Source organism: Ochotona curzoniae, unplaced genomic scaffold (assembly GCF_017591425.1).
Source record: "Ochotona curzoniae isolate NIBS_2020 unplaced genomic scaffold, NIBS_Ocur_1.0 scaffold_4683, whole genome shotgun sequence".
NCBI lineage: Eukaryota > Metazoa > Chordata > Mammalia > Lagomorpha > Ochotonidae > Ochotona > Ochotona curzoniae.
This window is the reverse complement of record NW_024467121.1, coordinates 14,990,233-15,013,739: the sequence shown is the minus strand read 5'-3', so window position 1 is coordinate 15,013,739 and position 23,507 is coordinate 14,990,233. Positions and strand designations below refer to the sequence as shown.

General features: G+C 37.7%; 1 protein-coding gene across 1 annotated transcript in view; it reads right to left on the bottom strand.

Moving 5' to 3' along the window:
* TAF3 (TATA-box binding protein associated factor 3) overlaps positions 1 to 23,507 on the bottom strand; it is a 170,598-nt gene that overhangs the window by 34,817 nt on the left and 112,274 nt on the right. The window contains exon 3 of the mRNA XM_040968180.1: positions 6,414 to 8,245. Coding sequence (XP_040824114.1) covers positions 6,414 to 8,245 — 1,832 coding nt within the window. The remainder of the gene's footprint in view (positions 1 to 6,413; positions 8,246 to 23,507) is intronic.

Genomic DNA, 23,507 nt, shown 5'->3' with positions numbered 1-23,507 from the left:
GATTTATACGAAAATTGAGATTAACACTGGTTTTACCTCCATTCAACTAAACCAAACTAAGGTTAGCTGGATATCTGATGCCATCTTACGTGGCTTTTCAGGGCAAGTCAAGAAGGCCTATTTCCATCTGACTAGAAAAACAAGTGAAAAGCAAGCAAACAAAAATGGGGATAAATTTGATAAAGTAGAATTAAAAAAATATGAAAGTGCCCCAAGGGTCAACAGGTTACCAGCTAACTGATTGAATTAATGAATGATGCAGGGCCTGCCTACCACCTTAGCTAAATTATCCATAACCAGGATGACCATATCATCAGAATAAATGCATCTTTTAGAGTGAAAGAGCTATCAATTATACCACATAACAGGTGTAAACAAGCATTTGTAAAGAACCATAGCATATCATAAAACCCATCTCCCAAAACTACTTTAATACCTTTAGTTAAATCAGATTCAGTTTAGCAAAATTCACTGAAGTACATAAAGATTAATGACATTTAGAAAAAGGATTCAAGAGGATACTACTATTATTGATATAGAAAGTGATTTCTAAACAAAAACTTCTTTGTAGATTTTTGCTTGACTTTAGCCTGAATGTTTACCAAAAAGACATTTTCTAAAATTGCAAAATAATTTCTCATTTGTATTTCCCAGAAAACAGCAAACTAAATGACAACAACCTCAACTACTTAAACATTAGGAATAATGCCATCAGTTAATGGCAAGAAGCCAAAATCCAGGCACAGCATGAGCTATGAAGGGTTAAAATAAAAGAACAGCACTTTGGAGTAATGCTGAGAATTGGGGCGAGCAGAAGAGCATTTACAGTGGATTACTAAGCTTCCCAATTCACCAAAGAGGTAAAGTCCAGCAATATAAGACTCCTTTGTAGCTAACTAAAAATACATTGTCAGTGGATTTGTCCAGTTTTATGTATAAGCAATACTTCTTTCACCTGAACTAATACTAGTAGTCATATAAGCCCCTTATTGCCATGTGCTGCATTTTTTTTGCTAATCTTCAAGGATTTAGCTTCTTTGCCACATACCTCAGGGCACCAACTGATAAAGCTCTAACTCTCCATTTTTCCAGGACACCAGCAGTGCGGCCTTGCAAAAAATGAAAATCGCTCAAGAGATTTAAAGGGGAAATTTATTTTTAAAATCCTGACTTGAAGCAAAGAGGTGGATTTTTAAAAAGCTTATCTATAAAGAATCAGTTTAAATTTAAATTCTATCTTGGAACTCTTTCATGCATTCCAGCTTTAAAGTTTATCTTTTGACAGGGCCTTTCTGCAAAGGTAATGGGCAGCTTTGTCAATATAATCTGTTCAATTTTTTTTAATGTTAAACTCCTTTCATTAAAAAAAAAACCCAACTATATATTTTTACTAGCTAGGCAAGCAGCAAGTTGGGCAGGCATTAGTTCGGATTCCCATCTATGTTGATACACCAGAAAAAATTTCAGAAATGCTATTGGCGAAAAGCCAAATTTAACCACCTTACATCTTGGATGTTAGAGTATGATTGGAAATTTTTTTTTTTTGGTCTTTCTCAGAAATTTTCATTGTCTCTGTTATATTCGTTTAGAAATATAATCAAGTAATGCTAAACTATTGAAAAAGATACAAGAGGACATATAATGTTAAACATAACAAGTGGTATCCAGCATGCTCGACTGAAACTGAATTCAGGCTCTTAGGAAGTGCTCAGAGATCATTCACACGAACCTGGGGATGCTGCCTCCTGGAAGCTTCCATAAACTCAAAGACACTAATTTAAACAAAACTTACTAGCTTCCTCTTCAACAGTTTTAATATACAGGAAAGGAATATTTCCCTGTCCCTTTCACTAGGTTCTTTACTGAAAACCCTTCATTTCACTGGTTAAGACAGCTGAGAGCAGAGACAGGAAATGAGACTGCACTACTTTACATGTATGGGAAGCCAGATGAAAATCTTTTGTAAAGGTACAAATCAAACCACTGGAACTATTTATTACAAAGAAGAAATTCCTCAAATTCAATAAAAGATTATTTGAGGGCCAATCCCAGAAAACTGGGGGATAAAAAAACATTAAACTTTCCAGTTGAAGAAGAGTTCTTAAACTTTGGCAATGCTGTTTTCCTGTGACTTAAATGTGGCAGCCACACAGTTGTTCTCTAAGGCCATTTCAAGGATGAAAACTTGATAACCACAAAGTCACTCCACTCTCAAGAAAGAAGCCCCTTTTGCCCCCTCTTTTTAGCATTCACCACTTGGAGTACCGGAGCAGGCACAGGGGATGTGCCTCTGTTCGGGCAGACCTGGACCAAGTCACAGCTCTCCTACACTCATTGCAGCAAGTCCTTAAACCTTTCTGTGCACAGTGTTTCCACTGTAAAACAGGAACAATAATAACAGAGGTGCAGGGCCATTTGTAGGACTAAATAATCTAGGCATGCCACTTACATTCGCTTGATAAACAGTAGTTGCTACTGTCATTTACCATGCAGGTTAGTTGACTTGACAGTCAGTGTTAGTTCAAGTTAAACAATTTATCAATAGCCTAAAATCTGGGGACTACTCTACTGTATAATTTTCCCATTATAAACAAGTCTTAATTATCTACTGATTGAATATTAACATTACGTTAATGCAGAGAACAATTTTGACTTCCTAGGCATATACTTCATTAATGCCATACACTAGTCTTTTTTTAGTATTTCTATAAGAAAAAAGCAGAACAGAAGGGCTTTTGTTATCAATTTATTCTTAGAGAAGGTATGTAACTATTGTTTCTAGGTTATAGATAAGCTATACTTTGCAATATTTTTGTAACTGCCTGATGCTGAATGGGAGGTGGAGATAAAGAGAAAGAAGCAGAGGGTCCCAGAAATTAAGAGAAATTCCAGAGTAACTTGTAAGTGGCAGGACTGGAATTCCCACTCAGGTCAGTGAGATTGCCAAAGTGCATTTCCTCATGGACCAGCAGTGAGCCTGTCTATCTGCAGATGATGTTGTTTCCTGGGTAAAAAAACATCACTGCTTTTCCAGGTCATACTTAAACAAGAGTAAAAGAACGTTTTAGTTTGAAAGATGGATTGTGGCTTACCTTCTATTTAAGATATGTTCAATTCCTCAAACATAAATAATATGTTCACTTATTTATTTTTCCACAATGGTCCTTCCTCCAAAAAACATTTATAATATCCATAGTAAATTTTAATTAAAGCGATCCTGTTTATTTACCTAAGTTCCAAAGATTCATGCATACAGTGCCATGCAGAGAAAGCAAAATGTTAAAATGTTCTGAAGTGTGCCATTAGGCTTACACTGCAGAAGGTTTATGGCTGTTTGTGACTGTCACTAGAGTTGCCATTAATATGCTTTTGTTTCTACTTTATTTATCATTAAAGAATCAATTAGAGAGGCAGAGAGACAGTGAGAACTCCCATTCGCTGGTTCATTCATCAAATGCCTGTTACAGCTCAGTCTGGACTGGTCCTCAGGGAGAAAGGAACACGACGTGTGTCTCCCACAGAGGTGGCAGACACCTTAGGACTTGCTTGAACATCACTATCTTCGAAGCAGGAAGCTGAGGTGAGAAACAGGAGCCAGGTATTAAACCCAGGTACTCTGACGTAGGATGTGGGTATCTTAACTGCTGTTCTATCCACTAGGCTAAACAAATATTCCTGATTCTGTTTTAAATAAGCGACAGATCAGCCTTCTAGTATCAACTAACATATATTGCTGCCCACAAAGGGGAACTAAAAACTTGCATGCATTATTTCATATTTTAGGAAAGTGTAATAGTTAGAAACATTAATTATAGCATTGATGACGAAGTGAAATGGCCCTTCTTTAATCACTTCCTAAGTGTGTGACATAAGGTTTACTAATCTCTTAAAGCTCGTAATCTCATTTTAGGAAGGATAGTCATGACTGTATCTACCTTAGAGGGCTATGGTAAGAACTTAAACTTACACAAAGTGCTTAGCACACAATAATTATTCATTGTTAACTATTATTGTTTGGCTTGTCTTGGTGTTGTCATCATTAACTCTACTTTAAAGACGAAGCAGTAAAGGATTAAGTAAGTATGCTGAAAGTATAAAATCTTATCCCAGATCCTCCTTGAGGTCTGTTAGATTCCAAAATCCAAAGCTCCTTCTACCAATCAAGCAAAGTCCCTTTTAATTAATGGTCTCTTTAGTGGTTCTTGGCATGGATAAATGTGGGTAAGAATGGTAACAACTTTGTAAGTAGGATAAATAAATATGGAGACAATTTTAAAAATGAAAACAGGCACTCCTGCTTCTGTATTTGCCTCAATGTCCTTAGGAGCTGCTGCTGGGAGTGGGTCAGCATGATGAGGAGAGAATGAGATTGTAGCTGTTACTCTAGACTGGAAACACTTGATGGGACAGTTTACACATGCTTCAGTTTTAGTTAATCTGTCGCCTTATTTATGTGGATATGTAAGAAAATTCTTAGATCACATGTAATCTGATTCCAGGTCAGGTTTTGCTTGCTTATATAGCTTGATACTTGGGAGATTAAGTGAGGTGGGAAAAAGAGAATTCTCATTACTTTCACTAATATGCCAACTCTACTTTGTCAATGACAGTTCCATGGGTTGCACTAATTTTTATCCATTTCTATCCATACAAAGAACTAAAATCTAAAAGAACGCTAAGGAAAGAGGTAGAAATAAATCTTAAAAGTCTGAACATAGCCTATCACCCACACTAACATAGGTTAGTCAGTATAGGCCAAGAAGGAGAAAACTCTAGGCTTCTACAATTTAAAGGTTGATTCCAAATTGGGTGGTTGCACTCACCACCACCACCTCCATTCACTTCTGTAATCTTCTTGTAAGCAATTTGCTCAATTTTACAAAAGTCAGGATTTGAATTTAGGCCTAACTTTACAGATAACACCATATATTAGTTTTGGAGTTCCTATAGTTGACTCATAGGCTTTTATCTCTTGTTATATATGTTATAAATTAGCACCTAATATGAGTAACATGTTGGAAACGGAATAAGAGTTAAATTTTTGCATCTTGTTAACTTTCCAAGTTTCAATAATTGGTATCAGAGTTTCTATCCCCTTCTTTATATTTTAAAATAGCAGAAAGGGGACAAAGAAAGAATAATTAAAAAAGAGTGTTGCCATCATTGCTGTCAGCCAAACCAGTTTTTCCAGTGAGTTAAAAATATCTGTTATTAGTCATGATAAATCTGTTTCATGCAAGTCCAATCTATCATATTTTCTTTCATGAGAAAAAATTACTCAGTATTATTTGATAGTCAAACAGAACAACTTCTGAGAAGGGAAAGGAATTTGGTAGCCAAATAGAACAACTTCTGAGGAAGGCACCAGGAATATTCACTCATGTTTTTTGGGAATGTTTCAAAGAAAATTCCCAATTAATTGGTCAAACATTATAATGCCAACAGCTATGGAGATAAAAGCAAATTCATGAGAACAGAGACAAGAGAACTGAGATCCAGGTTCCTACAGAAGTGTAGGAACAAAACAGATCTACATCCTTTTCTCCAGCAAAACTCTAGTGCAGTCTGACTGACTGACAGGGTAATGTGGCAAAACATTTTTTACTACATGAAATTACTTCCTGCCTCCTAACTAAGCTGTTGAATCAGCCTAGTAAGGAATGGAGAACATTCACCATTAGATGGTCTGTTGCTCATGTAAAGCTCACGAAATCATTTAGTATGGTCCTAGTATGGCAGCCACAGTTGGGAACTGAAATTTATTAAATCTGTAACAGGCTAATTTTTAAGTCGGTAACTGTGTATGGCGCATGAGTGATATTATAAACAAAAAAAGATTCCTGGTTTCTGCTAGATACTCAGCCTTTGATACTCAGCAATGCGTCCTAATCTTACTAAAGCAAAAGGGGATGGAACACGAGAGGAAAGTGCTGTAAACAGCTCTACCTCCACAGTGATGCCAGAATAGCTCATCAAGAAGAAAACTGAGTCATTAGCCTATTTGTGGACCCTGCAATCCTTCTAAAGAGGTGCCATGTTTTTACATGCTATTGGAAAAATACACGATTTCCTAAGTCATGATCCTTGAGTACAAACTTTATATAGACTCAACAATTAACAAAAATATTACCCAGGTTAGGGTTATAGATTTTTAAAAATGTACAGAAATTAGTACGGTTAATTTTTATAGCTTATGGATCAATTCTTCCGAGACTACAGATTTTTAACATCTTCTAGTGTAGAGGGGGATTAATTCGAAACTCATGGGGTTTAGAATGAAAATTAAAATTTGCAACTTCATTACAAACACATTTTCAGTTATGAGTAATTTACATCCAAAATACAGACATACTTGCTGATTTTGTTTATCTGTATTTTTCGCTAGACCCAATGCTGAAAATGAAACTGCTTACTTTCTCGTGTTTGTGTTTCTCCTTTTCTTTTTCTCTCTTCTCTCTCTCTCTTTTTTCTTTCTCCCTTTCCTTTTCTTTCTTCTCCTTTTCCTTCTCTTTCTCTCTCTTCTTTTTCTTCTCCTTTTTGTCTTTTTTCCTCTCCTTCTCCTTGGGTTTCTCTTTTTCCTCAAACAGTTTTTCTGGAAGCATTGGTGACAAAGAGGGTAGCATGGACGGGACCCTCACAGCCGCAGCAGGGCTAAATAAGGGAAGAGCCATTTCTTTAGGGGGTAATACAAGAGGGGTCGGTGGAGCTTTCATCTTATCGTCTCTACCTTTATCTTTACTTTTTTCCCTTTCTCTCTTATCTTTATCTTTTTTGCCTTTTTCTCTATCTTTTTTCTTATCCTTATGCTTTTCTTTTTCCTTCCTCACAATTCCATCTTTCAATCTCACTTTTGGATCAACATCTTCAAATTCTTTTATTTTAAATTTATAGGGATCTGAGTCTTCATCTTTAAGAAATTCCTTCCATGGATACTTGGTTTCTTTGCTGGCTTCCTTTTCCTTCTCTTTCTCCTTCATTTTCTCTTTCTCTTTATTTTTCTCCTTGCTTTTGTCTTTTTCCCTCTCCTTATCCCTCTGCTTTTCTTTCTTTTTCATTTTAGTCTTTAGTTCCTTTTTCAATTTCTTCTTTACATCCACTGAGGAAGGCAACTTGGGTTTCTCCTCATACACCTTGTGGAGAGGTTCGGGAGTGGGAGGAGAAACTGAAGGGGAAGAGATGTAAGGAAAGTTGGGAGGCATGTTTGTAGGCGTTCCCATCTTCGCTTTACGTACAACCTCATCAATTGAGGCGTCCATCGTCCATGAGTTATCAGAACTTGAAGTTCCACCAGAAAGAGGCAAAGGAGTGGATCCTGACTTTGTATAGTTGTTTGAGGAAGTAGAAGCTTTCGGAGTGGTACACTCCGAACTTGAAATTCTCACAGGGCTGGTAAAAATATCTCCTTCGGATTCTGATCCAGAAGAAAATTCAAAAGGATCTGGCTCCCGTTCAGCGCAGGCTCGTGCAATCACAGCATCTATAGAGTCATCGATTGTTTTATCCGTTACAACAGCCTTTTTTGGCTGGATCTCACTGTTCATTTTCCCAGCATCAGGGGGTGTTTGTGCTTGTTTCACCTGAATGATCTCTTTACTAATTTTTTCACTTATTGTGGCTGAAGGAGTCCTATTTGGTGTTTCAGGTCTGACAGGTGGTTGTGGAAGATGTGTCATAATCTTAGGGCTCTTGGGGCTCTTGGGACTCTTAGAACGTCCAGGTGATTTCTTTTCTTTGGATACAGTTTTTGGTGACCGAATAGGACTTCCAACCATTGCTGGGGACTGCGTAGTTTTAGGTGACTTCGTCTTCTGCCCTGGAGAACTCGTTTTAGTCTTAGTTTTAGGAGTAGTGAAAGACTTTGTTTCTAATGGTTTTACAGTTGGCATTTGTGATTTTGCAACTGGAGCTAACATGGGTGGTTCTGGGGATGGAGGTGCTAAGTCTGTGTTGTCCTGGACATGGACTGGAGAAAGCATTGGTGGAATCTTCTGAGGATTTATTGAGCTGAGTGGTTCTCGAGCTTCCAATAATACTATATCTAAGTTGTCCCCTTTAGTGCTTAACAGTCTTGGTCGTTTCATGGCTGGCATTTCTTCAGCTTCTGGGCTATCCAATGGTCTTTTACCCAAGAAATTCTCATCATTAATAATTTCCTCCTCCTCCAGTTCATCATCTTCTTCCAGGGGAACTTGCATAGCTTCTGCTGAAGTGCCTCCATCAGTGGGTACCTGCTCTTCTTCTTCCTCTGGCAAAGGACGAAAAAAGAAGTGTTACTGGAATGGAACACAGTGTAACAAATAAAAACAATGGTTCAAACAGGACTTCTTGGAAAGATAGAAACCTACTGACAGTGTTCAAACACTAAAGCACTAGGATTACAAAGATTTTGTAAACCTGTGTACCATTCTTCTTTTAAGAGTGGCAATCAGTGGTAGCAGAATATAAACTAGTTAGCTTCCTTGTAAGTGGTCTGGCTGTAACTTTCAGGGCCCAGATTCTGCTAAGTATTTCATTTGTCTTTCCCTGATCCATTAATTTATCTCCTCCTACCAACCTGAGTAAATATGGTCTTTCTCTTTCCATCTCCTTTTTATGTGTGTACAGATACATGTCCCTCTCTGAAAGTCAAATGACATTACAGCAGATGCCAACCTGCATCTTCTATTTTACTTGCTTGATATCAGGTACTCAGAGGTAATATGGTCTCATGGGACACATTTGACTTACCCACTGGTGTTCAGATCAAGTTCTGGGGCTACAGAGCGACACCCAACCTCCTTAAGCCTGTTTCCTGACCCTTCAAAAGGGGCTAATGTTATTTGCCTTACCTACTTGATTAAGATGTTGCAAAATCAGGTTATTTCTTATTATTAACAAAGTATATAATGCACAGTGTTAAAAGGTGAAAGAACTGGAATAACTCATGACCTGAAAGAGCTCACAGATTAGTGGGGGAAATATTGTATGTGTGTAACACACAGAAAGTGATTAGTGCCATACATAAAGCTCCATGGCAGTTCAAAGACGAGGCAGATTACTGCAATGCCATGCATGTGCAGAATTATCGAGCATTTTGGGGATTTGGAGGCTGGGAGTGGGTAAGTCCAAGATGAAGGGTCAGATGACAAAGAGGAAGAGGTGAAACACAGGAAGCATAGAAGCACCAAGGAATAAATTAATTAGTTTGGAAAGTAGCACATAAGATGGAAAGGAGTAAAACTTTTAGTAACATTGGAGTCAGTCTCTAAAATGTCCTAATTCTAGAAAAATGAACAAGATCTTTTCTCTATTGGTGGTTTTGACCTAGTGATAGCTTTATACAACTGAGAAAGGCAAGCATGTGTATTAGGAAAATTACACTGGGAGGTAATGGATACTAAAGGAGAAGGGAAAGGGAAAATTACGGGTATTGAAATGATGTAGGTGAGAGGCGTAAAGGTCTGGACTAGAATAATGGTAATAAATAAGCAGCAATAAAGGTAAATGATACACTGAAAATAGAATAGAATCTGGTAAACGAACAAATATAAGAGGTGAAGAAGGGCTCAAACGTAATTTCCAATGCTGAGCCCTGCTCAGTGATAAATGCGGTCAATAACAGAAATAGGAAACAGACAAAGGTAATGATTATTAGCTTAATCTCTAGATACAGAATTTGATGACTATTTAGCCAGTGATGTCTAGTTTGCAGCTGATCATATAATACTCAAGTTCAGAAAACAGGGTAGATAGAGTGTGTGGAAGAAAGATCTGTAGTAAGTAATTGAAATGCAATAATGAATGATGTTGGCAAGGAAGAAATAGAAGGTAGCAGATTCAGGTATTTGGGGTAAAACTTCTCATAAAAACAAGAGATGAATTAAAGAAATACATGAAGGATTACCTGTCAAAGAGGTCAAGAGAGCTAGAGTTTGACAGAAGAAATCTAGTAAACAAAGTCAGATGCTTGAGAAGTCAACAGAAACGAAGCCCAAGAGCAGGAAATCACAGCAGAAAAGCATTATGGGGCACACAGATGACATGATGGCGGTGACATATGGGGACCATTCTGTAAACTACAAAGAGCAGCAGAGCTGTAAGACATAATTACTGCCACTTTTACTTGAGAATGACATCATCATCCACCAAGTTCTCAAGTGAGAAACCTGGGGGTTGTTCCAGACGACTTCATTCCCCATTGCCCTATAGCTAGATTGTGTGAGTACAGGTTTCCTACCATCTCCTTTAAATGGAGTTTTCTTAGTTCTAATACTCAGTACCTCTTCTCTGTATGAATGCATCAACCTTTTCTTTTTTATTTACTTGAAAGGCAGAGTTACAGAGAGGGAGAAAAAGAGAAGTGAGTCTTCCATTTGTTGGCTCATTCGCCAAATGAAAATGGGATGCTAATCTTCCAAGTGGTGGCTGACTCCACTGTGCCACAATGCTGGCCACTGAATTTAACAACCTCGTAACCCAGGTGGGGAATGTCCAGCCTGCTCTGCCAAGGCAGCCCACAGTTTGGACTCAAAGTTTAATACACAGCATGCCAAGCTGTGTTAATTTTGCATGGCCCATAAATGATACTGAAAACATCCAAATGCCCCTTGGGAGAAACAAGGCTCGCTTCCATATGTAACTAGTTTGTCTCCAGCATAAACTTCCTCAGAATCATCCTTACAAGGGCTCACAGGAATCTCTGGAAAACTCACATCTGAATGTGTGAATTCCTATCTTACAGACCTTTCATTCGCGCCTCTAGAAGTAGTTTGCTGAAGGCAACCCTCAGATTGAGGACTGCGTGGAGCCCCTTTTGAGGACACCCTACTGACAGATTCCCCTACCTCTTTCTTAAACAAAAGATTTATCTCAGGACCGGTGCTGTGGCCTAGTGGCTGAAGTCCTCGCCTTGAACGTGCTGGGAATACCATATGGCCACCGGTTCTAATCCCGGCAGTTCCACTTCCCATCCAGCTCCCTGCTTGTGACCTGGGAAAGCAGTCGAGGATGGCCCCAAAGCCTTGGGATCCTGCACCCATGTGGGAGACCTGGAGGAGCTCCTGGCTCCTGGCTTTGGATTGGCCCAGCACCGGCTATTGCAGTCACTTGGGGAATGAATTATCAGACGGAAGATCTTCCTTTCTGTGTCTCTGCCTCTCTGTATATCTGACTTTGCAATAATAAAATAAAATAAATCTTTAAAAAAAGATTTATCTCTAATATTATTTGTCTTACGTGTATTCAAAACCAACCAAAGCAATGGCCAGAAGGGTGAGCCTTAGACTTTTTTTTTTAAAGATTTATTTTGTTTTTGTTGGAAAGTTAGATATACAAAGAGGAGAAGAGACAGAGAAAGATCTTCCATCCTCTGATTCACTCCCCAAGTGGCCACAAAGGCCAGAGCTGCACTGGTCTGTAGCCAGGATCCAGGAGCCTCTTCCAGGTCTCCCACGTAGGTGCAGGCTCCCAAGGTTTCGGACCGTCCTTGACTGCTTTCCCAGGCCACAAGGTGGAAGGGAAGTAGAGCAGCCAGAATAGGAATTGGTGCCCATATGGGATCGTGGTACATGCAAGGTAGTAAGGACTTTAGCTACGAGGCTATCATACTAGGTGCAACAACTCAAAGTTTTTAAGGAGATTTTGTAAATTGGCCTCTCAAATAAACAGACAAATCTACTAAAAAATGGACAATACCTTTTTTTTAGTAATGTATTAGCGGACTGGTAAAGGTTTCTGTCCACTGTGAATGATTTTATTTTTCATGTTTACTTAGGAAAATGTGAATGTTATGGTTCAACCACAAAAAAGATTGCCACAGAATGAATGAAATTTTCACCCTATCAAATGTCTATTCACAGAGCATGCTGTTTGCCAGTCACAAAAGATAAGTAATGTGAAATAACATAGTATTGTAGTATAAATTCATCACCACAATTAGAAATACAATTTAAAACAGATGTTTAATTAATTTTAGAACATCTTATTACACAAAATAGACTGAAATGTTTCCTAAGCTAACTCCTCATTTAAGAATTACTGTAAAATATGAGTTGTAAAATTATTTAACTTTTTAATTAGAAATTATTGCACATACAGAAAAGTTATAAAAAACATAATGAACTCCTGAATATTCCTTGTCCAGATTCATCAATAAGTAAGCCCTGTTTATATAATTATATAACAAAATTATGGTTTATAATTATGGGATTATTTATAAATTTCTTGAGCTATTTTAGAATAGCTTGTAGATCGTATACTCCTAACCCCTAAAGGCATCAGTGTGTGACTACAAAACAACTGTCAAATTCTGTTTTAATCACATAAAATAAACAAATGTATCCATATTAATATCCAGCATTTTAAAACTTCACAAATGTTGATGGTGGCGGAATGTTACAAATTTCATTCCCTTTTTCCTTCATTAATGACACAAATAATTGGCACTGCCTACAATTCCCTGAGGAATAATGAGAAAAACATGTTTTTTTTTTTACTAAACTTCTCAAATAAGAATAAAACTAGGCAATGAGGTCTGAATACACCACAAGGACTATGGGGAGGCTAATTCTGAGCTACTATAAATATTGACTTATGACAAGATATCTTTTTTTTTAACTAGAACAGCAATTGCCTTTAAAGAAACACTGCATTTTTTTTTAATTGGAAAGTCAGTTATACAGAGAGGAGGAGAGAGAGAGGAAGATCTTCCGTCAAGTGAGCGCAATGGTCAGTCCTATGCCAATCCGAAGCCAGGATCAGAAACTTCTTCCAGGTCTCCCACACGGGTGCAGGGTCCCAAGGTTTTGGGCCGTCCTTGACTGGTTTCCCAGGCCACAAGCAGGGAGCTGGATGGGAAGTGGTACCATATGGTAATCCTGACACATTCAAGGTGAGGACTTTAGCCGCTAGGTCACAGCACCGGGCCCAAACACTGTATTGTAAATACTCATATACATGGGGGGGGGGGGAATTGATTCTACATGGCATGAAAGCTTTTTATCTAATTAACTATACAGATGCATGTAACTTTAAAATTCAGTGGCATGTTCTCAAATTAAGCAGAAAATACACTTCAATTTTTAGACTTTAATAAAAATACAATAAAATGCTATCTACATATATTTAACAAAAATATAGATGTATTTAAATCTATATTTCTCAAGATTTTTAAAAGGCCACAAGCTTGGATAGGCGTTGTGGTGTGGTAAACTCGCTGCTGCTCATGCTGTCTGCATCCCTGGAGTGCCAGGGAGCAGACTCGGTTCTGCCCACGCACCCAGGAGGCAGCACATGATGGGTTCTTGTCACCAACGTAGGAGGTGCAGATGGAGTGCCTGGCTCCAGCTTTTGGCCTGTCCTAGATTCAGCCATTGCACTCCTTTGGGGGGCGGGGGTCAGGTGAACCGTAGATGGAAGATGTGGCTCTCTCTCCCTTTCTTTTCTTCACTCTAATTTTCAAATAAGTAAGGCAAACAAAGAAATCATATAAGAGTGTGTGTATACATACAAACACATATTTGATCAAGCTAATTTCTGTAATGATGACACAACCATACTATTTTCCTATTAGCCTATGCATCTCATTGTTCTTATAACTGCTTGCCTTTGATTAATATGTGTGAAAAGATGATTTCAAACACCCTCCCAAACATCTTCCTGTATGTATTTTAGGGTTATGTGTTTATTTTCAGCAATTTCTTGAAGTGATTCTATGCTATTTATTAATGCATTCTATTCACCTACTCAGAGCCTTTAGACTATTATTCTGGCAAGCGCTATGTTGGACCCTAGCAATATAAAGTCAAGACAAGGTTTCCTGTCCTTATTTTTTCATAGCTGTCATTTTTTTACATTTTTCATAACTGTCAATTCAATGCTAGGACAGGAGGGAACTGCGAAAGGTACCTATTTAGTTATATCGGGGGACAGAATCACGGAAGTGGGAAAGCTGTCCAGGAAGACAGCCAATCTGAAATGTGTTCCCAGAGCCACAGGTCAGCTTAGCACAGCGCAGGTAAACACCTAAGTTTTCTCATCTGTACAACATAATTAATGACGACCTCTAGCTTATTTCTAAGAGTTGAAGATCTTTAATATTACAGTCTCTCTCTCTTTTTACATGTTGTTAATCATGTGAGTGGGATGAGCTAAAGGGCAAGTACATATACCTCAGTGATGAACATGGAACAGTGCTTGGAATTCAAACCAACCGATTCCATGTTTTTGAGTAATGGCTGTGTCTTTAAAATGTCTCTATCCAAATATTTTTAAGACAGTGAAACTAACAAATAAACAACTCTGTCCTACTTTTGGGGGTGAAAACACTGATAAAAATGAAAATGAAGTGAAATGATTGGTGGAGTTCTTAGCATTACATGGGTTTGGAACACAGGGCAATGCTGGTCAGTCAGGCTCAGACGGGATGTTGTTAGAAGGGACCTGAGACACTTGGGCACTAACAGGTTGACAGACACTGCATTTTATCTTTTTGTTTTAAATGGGGCTTAAAAAAACATAGCTCCATTATTATCTCAGAATATTTTAAAATTGTCCTGTGTATAATGTAACAGAAATCAGAAAATACAATTAGCCTATATTTAAAAATCAACCTATTTACTGAAAAAATATGAAACTGGTAGCGAAGACAAGACAATTAGGTAATGACAATTCATGTAGTACAACCAATCAATAACACAATAAATTCACAGAGTGAAGATGATATGTTACAAGCACTTATATACAAACTGACCTGTAAAAAAATCACTGTTTCATTCACACTCTGGCACAATAAGAAACTAAAATGCCATATAAGCAAGCCAACCTGCAATGACACCTCGTATTATAAATGGCCTAATCTATATGTTAATACTGTCGTATCACATAACTGCAGTGCGACTAAGATAACAACATGACTTTGGGGTTTCTATGGCTACATTTTGAGCCTAAGTGTACGAAAGGGCTGGGTGCTGACACCACACAAGTACTCTGAGTGCTTCTTTTTGGTTATTTATGATATGATTTATGATAACGACAACATCTCTTATTTTCTCTCCTCCTCGGATACAATAAATTGCTATCGTTAATCACTCTTCCTGGTTCAACTGTGATTACAATAGCATAATAGTGCCTAGCTATGGTAATATTGTGGGTGTTTTTTTTAAACAAGAAATAAATACAAGTAGATCTCTTTAGACAATGTCAATATCTCTAATATTTTAATCACTTTCCTTTACATTTTCAAAACAATATCTGTAACTAGGTTCCCATATCTAGGATATAAGCTTGTGGTACAAACCAAATTTATAATCAAGCAGCACACATTCACCAATCACTATTATTATGATTTTCTCACTATAAAAGTAAGGCTATGCCTAGGATACAATCTCTTTTTCAAGACAGAAGATGGTACTTGTTTCTTTTCTGTTTTTGACAAAACTAATCTTATTGTTCTTTTCCCTCACCTCAAGAAGACAAATTAGGTATTTATGAAACAGAAAGCAAAACTGTAGAGAAAGAATAAAAACCCTACAATCATAGACATATATATAGCAGGTTCCTGCCAATTATTAGCTATGTAGTTAGCCAATTTAGGTTAACAGAAAGTATTTCCTCTTTGGATTTTGAGTACAATAAGGCAAAGTATGTGAAGAATCCAGTGATGTATTTAAACAGGAATTAAACTACAAAAAAGAACAGAAAATCTTGCCTTTCCTTGTAGCTTTCTCACTGTGCTGATGCAGTTTTCCTTAGCAAGAGTGGCCATGGTTAGTGAGTCAGAGCTGGCAAATGTGACATAGCCAGAGGCTTACAGAGTATTTGCACACAGGGGCTTACTTCCTCATACCTGGGGAAACTTGTAACTACTGCCATGTGAATGAGTCCAGGCTGGTCTACTGGCTGCTAAGCGAATGGTTCAGAGTCCTAGCCAAAGCATCAGACACACAACAGAGGCTGTAACTGCCAGCTTGCTACCAAGGTATAAATAAGCCCAGCCATGTATGATGGAGTCAACTCAAAATACCAATGCAAAGAACTGCGAGATAATACATTTTGGAGAGCTGTGCTAAAAGCAACATGTTAAGTATATAGTCCCATGTAAACATGTGCAGTTATTTACAGAAACTGTGTCCTGTAAAGATGCCTTGAACACTGAGTTAAGAGAATTTGAATCATTGTTCTAGGAGAAATACAAGGTCAGGTTCCTGTGAGCGTCTGGTCACAACATGTTTGTCTTATGTATGTTTTTGTTTAAAGACATCTTACTCAATACAGACTGCTGATTAATCTGAACTCCAAGCTAACAGTACCATAAATCATGCTTAAGGGAAACTTATGTACACACATTTTTTTAATGCAATGGACATCAAATCTTATACTTAACACTAAGCAACTTGGAGAGCATGTGAAATACATCACCATCAAAAAATTAAAAGGTGGGAAGTACAGTACTATGTAGACCAGGCAGACAATCCTTGTTTTCAGCAGGAGCTGAAGGAAGAAGGTAGATCATCATCTTGGCTAACAATTGGGAACATGAATGTTGGATAACTAAAATTTTTTTGTCATATCTACACATCTCATAATACTCACCAGGGTCCTGTGAGTATTTGGGAGTGTCAGACACCTATTAGCAAGTGGGCAGTTCAGAAAATCAGAATTTCTACATAGTATAGATCAAATATATACAACTATGCATATAAATTCAACAACACCTGGTACTTTCAGGGACTACTAACTTCAGACAAAAGACTTTACTTGGAATTAATTCCTGTCATCAAAAGCATTTCTGAAAAGAATGACTATCTTATGAATTGTCACATTATGGCAACATCTGGCAAGACATTTTCCAAATCTACATGAAACATGTAGTTAAATCAAATAACTAGATGTATGTACAATACTCTGTTCATGTGACATGATCATTATTTGACTTTCTGGAAGAGGTTGAGGTCTTTCCCTTCAGAAGGCATCGTGGCCACATATTCTGCTTTTCTGTAGGAACAGTCCTTCCTCAGTTATGTACAGGTTTACTTCATCCTATAAATCTTAAGTTTCATTAAAAACTGAAAAAAAAAAAAAGAAAACTTATTGGAAAGTCAGATTTACTGAGAGAAGGAGACACAGAGAGAAAGATCCACCATCTGCTAGTTCACTCTGGAAGTGGTCATTATGGCTGCACCTGAGCCCATCTGAAGCCAGGAGCCAGGAACTCATTTGGGGTCTCCATGTCGGTACAGGGTCCCAAGGCTTTGGGCCGTCCTCTACTGCTTTCCCAGGCCACAGGCAGGGAGTTGGAAGGAACTGGAGCAGCTGGAATATGACCAGGTGTACATATGGGATCCCGGTGCATGCAAGGTGAGCACTTTAGTCACTAGGCTACTATGTATTCAAAGATATACTCCTTTATATATGATATATATTACACCTTAAGCACACACACACACATACACACACACACACACATACACACTTAGTAGAAACTACTTCAAATTCTGATCATTTCTGGGCTAGTGCAAGGCTGTGGTCTTTCTTGTGATGCCAGGCAGTAGCCATGGGTGACAGCTCCTAGTCATGTGCTCACTAGAGGAAAAGACTAGTATTCTACAGTGAACTGTGCTCAGGTCAGGTACACTTAATGAATTTTTGATTTAAAATATTTTCAAGCTATGATATGTTTATTAAGACATAATCCCATCATAGGGTATGAGCATCTGTAGACTTGCAGGAGTTTTTACAATTAGCAGAATAAGAAAAAAAAGTTTATTATATTTCAATAGGTTGTGAAAAAAAATGTACAAAGCATGAATCTCTGAAGTTAGTATATTCCTTGCAATCAATAGTATCTTCTTATCTCCATGAAGCAGGTGAGAACACAACTGACGTGGCAGGCACTGTCTGCCCCCGGGAGAAAAACTCTTTGATGTTTCAGTCAACAAACCATTCAAGAAATCAGAAGAATAATTTGTTCTTTGAAGTTAAGAAAAGACATTTTGTATAAGAAAGAATTGTTTCATAGTCTAATTGGCAGTGGTTTCTTTTTTCTTGTTGATACATTAGAGAGTGGCAGTCGAAGATGTCTTAGGATCTGTGAAAAGTGCTGTTACGCTACTATTAAATTCTCATTGCGCCAATGCTCCTTCCAAATAATACAGATTCTGTTTTATGTAAGCAATATTAAGATGGACATCCTAGAATCCAAGAGTCAAAAAGGGGTGGATTATAAACTTAAGACTCTGAAAGAATGACTAGGATAAATGCTGGCTGACTGTTGCTTCACACTGTTTATTAGGACAGCATGTCACTGTAGTGGAAACAGTAATGGACTAGCTGATTGTGGTCTTCAAAACAAGTCCTTTCCCTCACTCTTCACTGATGTGCATGAGATTCTTCACGTGTATGTGTGTGTGTGTGTGTGTGTGTGTGTGTTCATGTGTGTGCACGTGCGCGCGCACACACACACACAATAAAAAAAGAATGTAAATGAGTCAGTGTAATGGTTCAACTTACGTGGCTAATCCTGTCTTCGAGCACCAGCATCCAATATGGGCTCTAGTTCCTGCTTGTGGCCTGGGAAGGCAGCAGAGGACGGCCCACACCCTGTACCCCTGTGGGAGACCCTGAGGAAGCTCCTGGCTCCTGGCTTTGGATTAGCTCAGCTTCAGCTGTTGTGGCCAGACAGAGTGAACCAGTTCATAGGAGATCTTTCTCTGTTTCTCCTTCTCTCTGTAAATCTTCATTTCCAATAAAAATGATAAGTCTTTAAAAAGAAAAGAATGTGAAATCATTCTGAAAGCTGTTGAAATAGAATGGACATTAAACATTAACACTGGTAGCATCTTGGCCCATTGATAGCTTTCATCTTCCATCCATACAGTACCTGCTGTTGAGCCTGGCTGTGGAACTCATCTGTCCCTTTCCTTCCCAGCTATACAAATATAATCCTGGGGATTTCAACAGAAGTATTTTTATAGAAGAAAGCTCGATGTAACAATGTAATGACTGCTAAGCAGCAAGACTAAAAAGGAAATCTTCGGATGACTCCAACTTTTAAATGGTAAGAGAAATATGAGTTCAGCATATGATAAATTTAATACGGGAAATTAAAATCAGTATTTAAGTTTTTGAATTTTATGTATCTAATTGTCTCATCCCACAATTCTGAAGTTCTTCACACTAAGAAGAAAGCCTGTAAAGTCTACTATTAAGTCAGTCTCTCAACATTTGGTGACAAACAAAATAAACATTTCCCCAAGAAACTGTTCACAAAACAAGCCACAAAACAAGCACATTTACATTGATATAAAACTTATGAGAAAAATACTGTGACATGACAACATCTGGCATGCATAATAAGTGGGGGGGAAGAGATGCCTCATAGTGAATAATCCATAAGAATCACAAAGTTACTACATCCATAAAATACACATGAAAAATTCTTTGTATCAGAATCAAAACTTACTGTATTACTGTATTTTTTGATCAGTGTATTTAAATATTAAAACTTCTTGATCTTTTTTTTTAGTAAAATATGTCAGGGCGCTACTACTTCTAAAGGCTAGAACTGTGAATGTGACGTACTGTTTTGTACTTGTACAATTTTAAGAGGACAGCTTCAGTCCAGCAGTGGAGGCCAAAGCGGGAAGGCCACTAGGATAAGGGGACCACAAGGTAAATGCAGTCTCATTCATTCACTCAACAAACATCTGTTAAGATCTATTTGTGACAGACAATTCAGAGCTGAGTGAAAAAAAGATATGGTTTCTCTTGTCATGGATTTCACTAATACAGCAGATACACAACAGATATATATCAAGGATTATATACAGTGATTATGTGCAAGGAGGACAATACAATAGGAAACAGTGTGTTTTTGAGGAAAGAGAGAGACAGAGAGACACAGAGTGCTTTACTTCAGAACAGCCACTGAGGAGGTAACAGCTTAGCTGGGAGAAGATTCATGAGAAAGAACCATGTAAAAATGCTTTGAATACATATTTCAGGGAGGCATCAATGGCAAAGCGTTTGCTACGGGAGGAAAGCGGTCAATGGCGACTAGAGAAGGTAGCACTTCTCCAGCGGGCTGTGTGGCCGAGCACAGGGCCCTACAGGAGCACGGGCAGCCCAAGTCTCAGAGGCATCTCCAGATGTGGAGGGCAGTGGAGAGCCACTGAGTGGTGTCAGCAAGGAAGCCTCAGTGGGAAAAAGGAGGGCTGAGAAAGGCAAGCAAAGCAGAGAAATTAGAAGGAAGGTCTAAAAATGGTGAACAAAGTAACTGGAGAATAACAGTTCTTCGTTCCATTAATGGAAAGAGTTATAGTAACATGAAGCTAAGGATGACTGGTCAGATTTAAAACCATTCCCAACAGGAAACCAATGATTGTACACATAAAAGCTCATTGAGGAAGCATGATCAATACTACTCTCTAACTTACACAAGTGAGGCAAAACAGCAACAACAAAAAGCTTAATATGAGGATAGCTCTCTGATGCTACAGATGTCAGAGGCCAATGCGATTATCAATGTGCATCAAGAGAGGTTGTTTACCACTGGGACAAAGTCTTATTCTATTTGGCATTGATTACAACCCTTAAAAATGAAAATAAAAATAAAAATTATAACTATGAATGTGTTATTTGGTGCTGCATTTTCATACTGTATGTTCTCTTAGGTATAGAGTAGTATATATACTTTTATCCAAACTCTTATTGTAGTACAAGGCTGTTCCAGTTTTCTAAACGACCTTGATAAAATTCTAGAAAAAACCCTCAAGACCTGGGGCTCTAAAGCTACTTTAGAATTAACTCTGAATAATTGTCCCACAATATGAGCTTCTCGATTAATTGCATAAGATAAGGTCTCCTTTGCGTTGTGGCCTCCAGTGGCTCCCTTCAGTTCCCATAATCACTTTTGTCTCATTCTTCTAAACCCTGGAAGGCTAAGAGAAAAATCAGAGATACACCAATTCCATTACTTGTGGATTAGCTAAGAGATAACCCTTTGTATTCCATTACTGACCATTATTTGAGTAATTATTCAATAACTATAGTATGGTTTGAAAGATACACTAATTGTTTTCTGAGGCTTGTGTCTGCTTTCTATCAGAGAAAGTTGTAAATATAAGGTGATTTTTACACTGAAATATTGGATTTATGTTACATGAGAAAAATGAGTAGTAAGTTTTATTAGAGTATTTTTTTCTTAAATAAAAAAAGTAACAGCTAAAATAAAAGTAATTAGTTTGTTGAAGGTCTTATTGACTAACTAGAAAATTGGGACTCCACTTTTTACCAGATTTATGTCTAACAAGAGTCGAATTCTGCATAATTTAGACAGAAAATTGGCAGGGGATGGCTGTTCATCTAATTTCAATAAAATTAGTATTCAGCCACCTCAATTTCTGGCAATATTCCAGTGTGTTTATCCAAAGCAATAAGGAGAAAGAAAATAAGACAATCATTCCTAAACAACTTAGTTTCTCATCCTTCCTCTACCTTTCACACACACACACACACACACACACACCCTCATGCATCTGCATGAACACTTTAAGAAATGAGTGAATAATTCTTAAAGTACATTTCATGAAGTGATTAATGTTTTGCATTCTTCCTAGTGAACATCAACTACAGGTAGAACAAGAAAACCCATGTCTTTTCAAAATACACAATTCTCTTCTAATAAATTGATGCAAATTTGTCTGGCCAAGGGGTAATGATTTTTAAAAAAAATTTCCTCTATATGTAAGCCACTATTTTCAAAGTTTATTTCTATACATTTGTGACACAGAGTAACACAGACAAAGCTCTTCCATTCTACTGATCCATTCACCTGAAGCCCACAGCGCCAGGGCTGGCCAAGCAGACGCCAGGGAACAGAAACTCCACCCGGTTCTCCCACATGGTGGCAGGGACCCAAGTACTTCAGGTGCCTTCTGCGTCTCCCTGATGTATTAGTAGGAAACTGGACTGGAAGAGAAGATAGGACCTGATCCCAGACGCACCCCTGTGTAGGTTACTCAGCCGCATTACACAACGCCCAGCCAGTTACATCAGTTCTTGACCATGTGTGCCAACAGATGAAAATAATAGTGATGATAACTCCAAACCCAAGAGTAATTCCTTTAGAATGCATTCTAATAAGATGCTGAAAATTCATGTAAGTAACTTTGGTTTACTGTTAGCTCCTCCTAAAACTCATCTGGCACAGAAATGAAAAACAACAACAACAACAACAAAAAACAAAGGCAGAAATAATAAATACCATTGGTATGCCTCAATCCTGGAAAAGCATTTATTCTTCAAGTCCAAGTTAACTTTCTATCTCTCACTATATAAGTGCATCAGACACTCCCTGCAGCTAGAATGAAACTGGGAGAACATATAGTATGAAAGTCTTGTGGAAGATGGCAGCAAGAGAAGCTTCATTCAATATGCATATGTTGTCCAGCGACAAGGTGTTGGGCACTAGATATTAAGATTCCAACCACGAAAATGGCCCTTAGAATGTTCATTTACAAGGAGCATATATACTGGGGAATAAACATATCTAAAATATGGTAGTTTGCAATAAGGCATAAGTGAAATGCTAAGGCATTTATTCTACAAGCAGCACTAAGAGAAAGATAATGAGAGCCATATAATACAATTTTAGAATGTCCAGTAATAATTAAAAATAAATGAAACTAATTTTAATATACTATTTTATGTCAATGTACCAGTTACATTATGCAACATATAATTAATACGAAATAATTGTTAATGAGTCCTTTTTATTTAAGCTTTTGTAATTTGGAATATATTTCATACTTAGAGTACATATCCATTCAGATGGCAAACTTTTATTGGAGAGGTTTTATTTGTATGCATACTCACTGCTAAAAAACTACTTAAAGTTGTCCAATTTAATAAGTCATCAGTGTTATATTTATACTTAAACAAAATAGAGTAAAAATTTAAGTTCCTCAGTTACAAAGCACACTTTAAATGCTCTAGAGATACTTGCTGTTAGTGGCAACCATTGTGAATGCAGGGTCTAGAACTCTTACCAGGACAACTTACAGTGGAGACTTGAAGAGGATTTTGAGAGCTAATTGAGACAAAAAGAAAAAAGACTGAATATATGAATGACAGCATGCAATTAAGAGAAAACCTGGGCAGCAGCATCAGAAATAGTTGCAGAAAAATTAAAGCTTGAAAAGAAAGGGAAAAAGACCAAGAAGGAATCAATACTAACTGCCTGTGGTATACTGAGTGGCAGCAGTGCATGCTGAGGACAGTCATACTGATTACTGCAGAACCACAATCTGCGTTTTCTTAAATGGCAGTATATATTAGATTTCAAGTGATAATAGTCATATATTTTAAAGATTTATTTATTTGAAAGGCAGAGTATGTGTGTATTTGTGTGTGAGAGAGAGAGAAGAAAAGAGAGATGAGAGAGAGAGAATGGGATTTGCCACCCACTGGTTCACTTTCTAAATGGCCAAACAGGCTCGTTTGAGCCAGGGGTCCAAAGAATTGGGCCACCC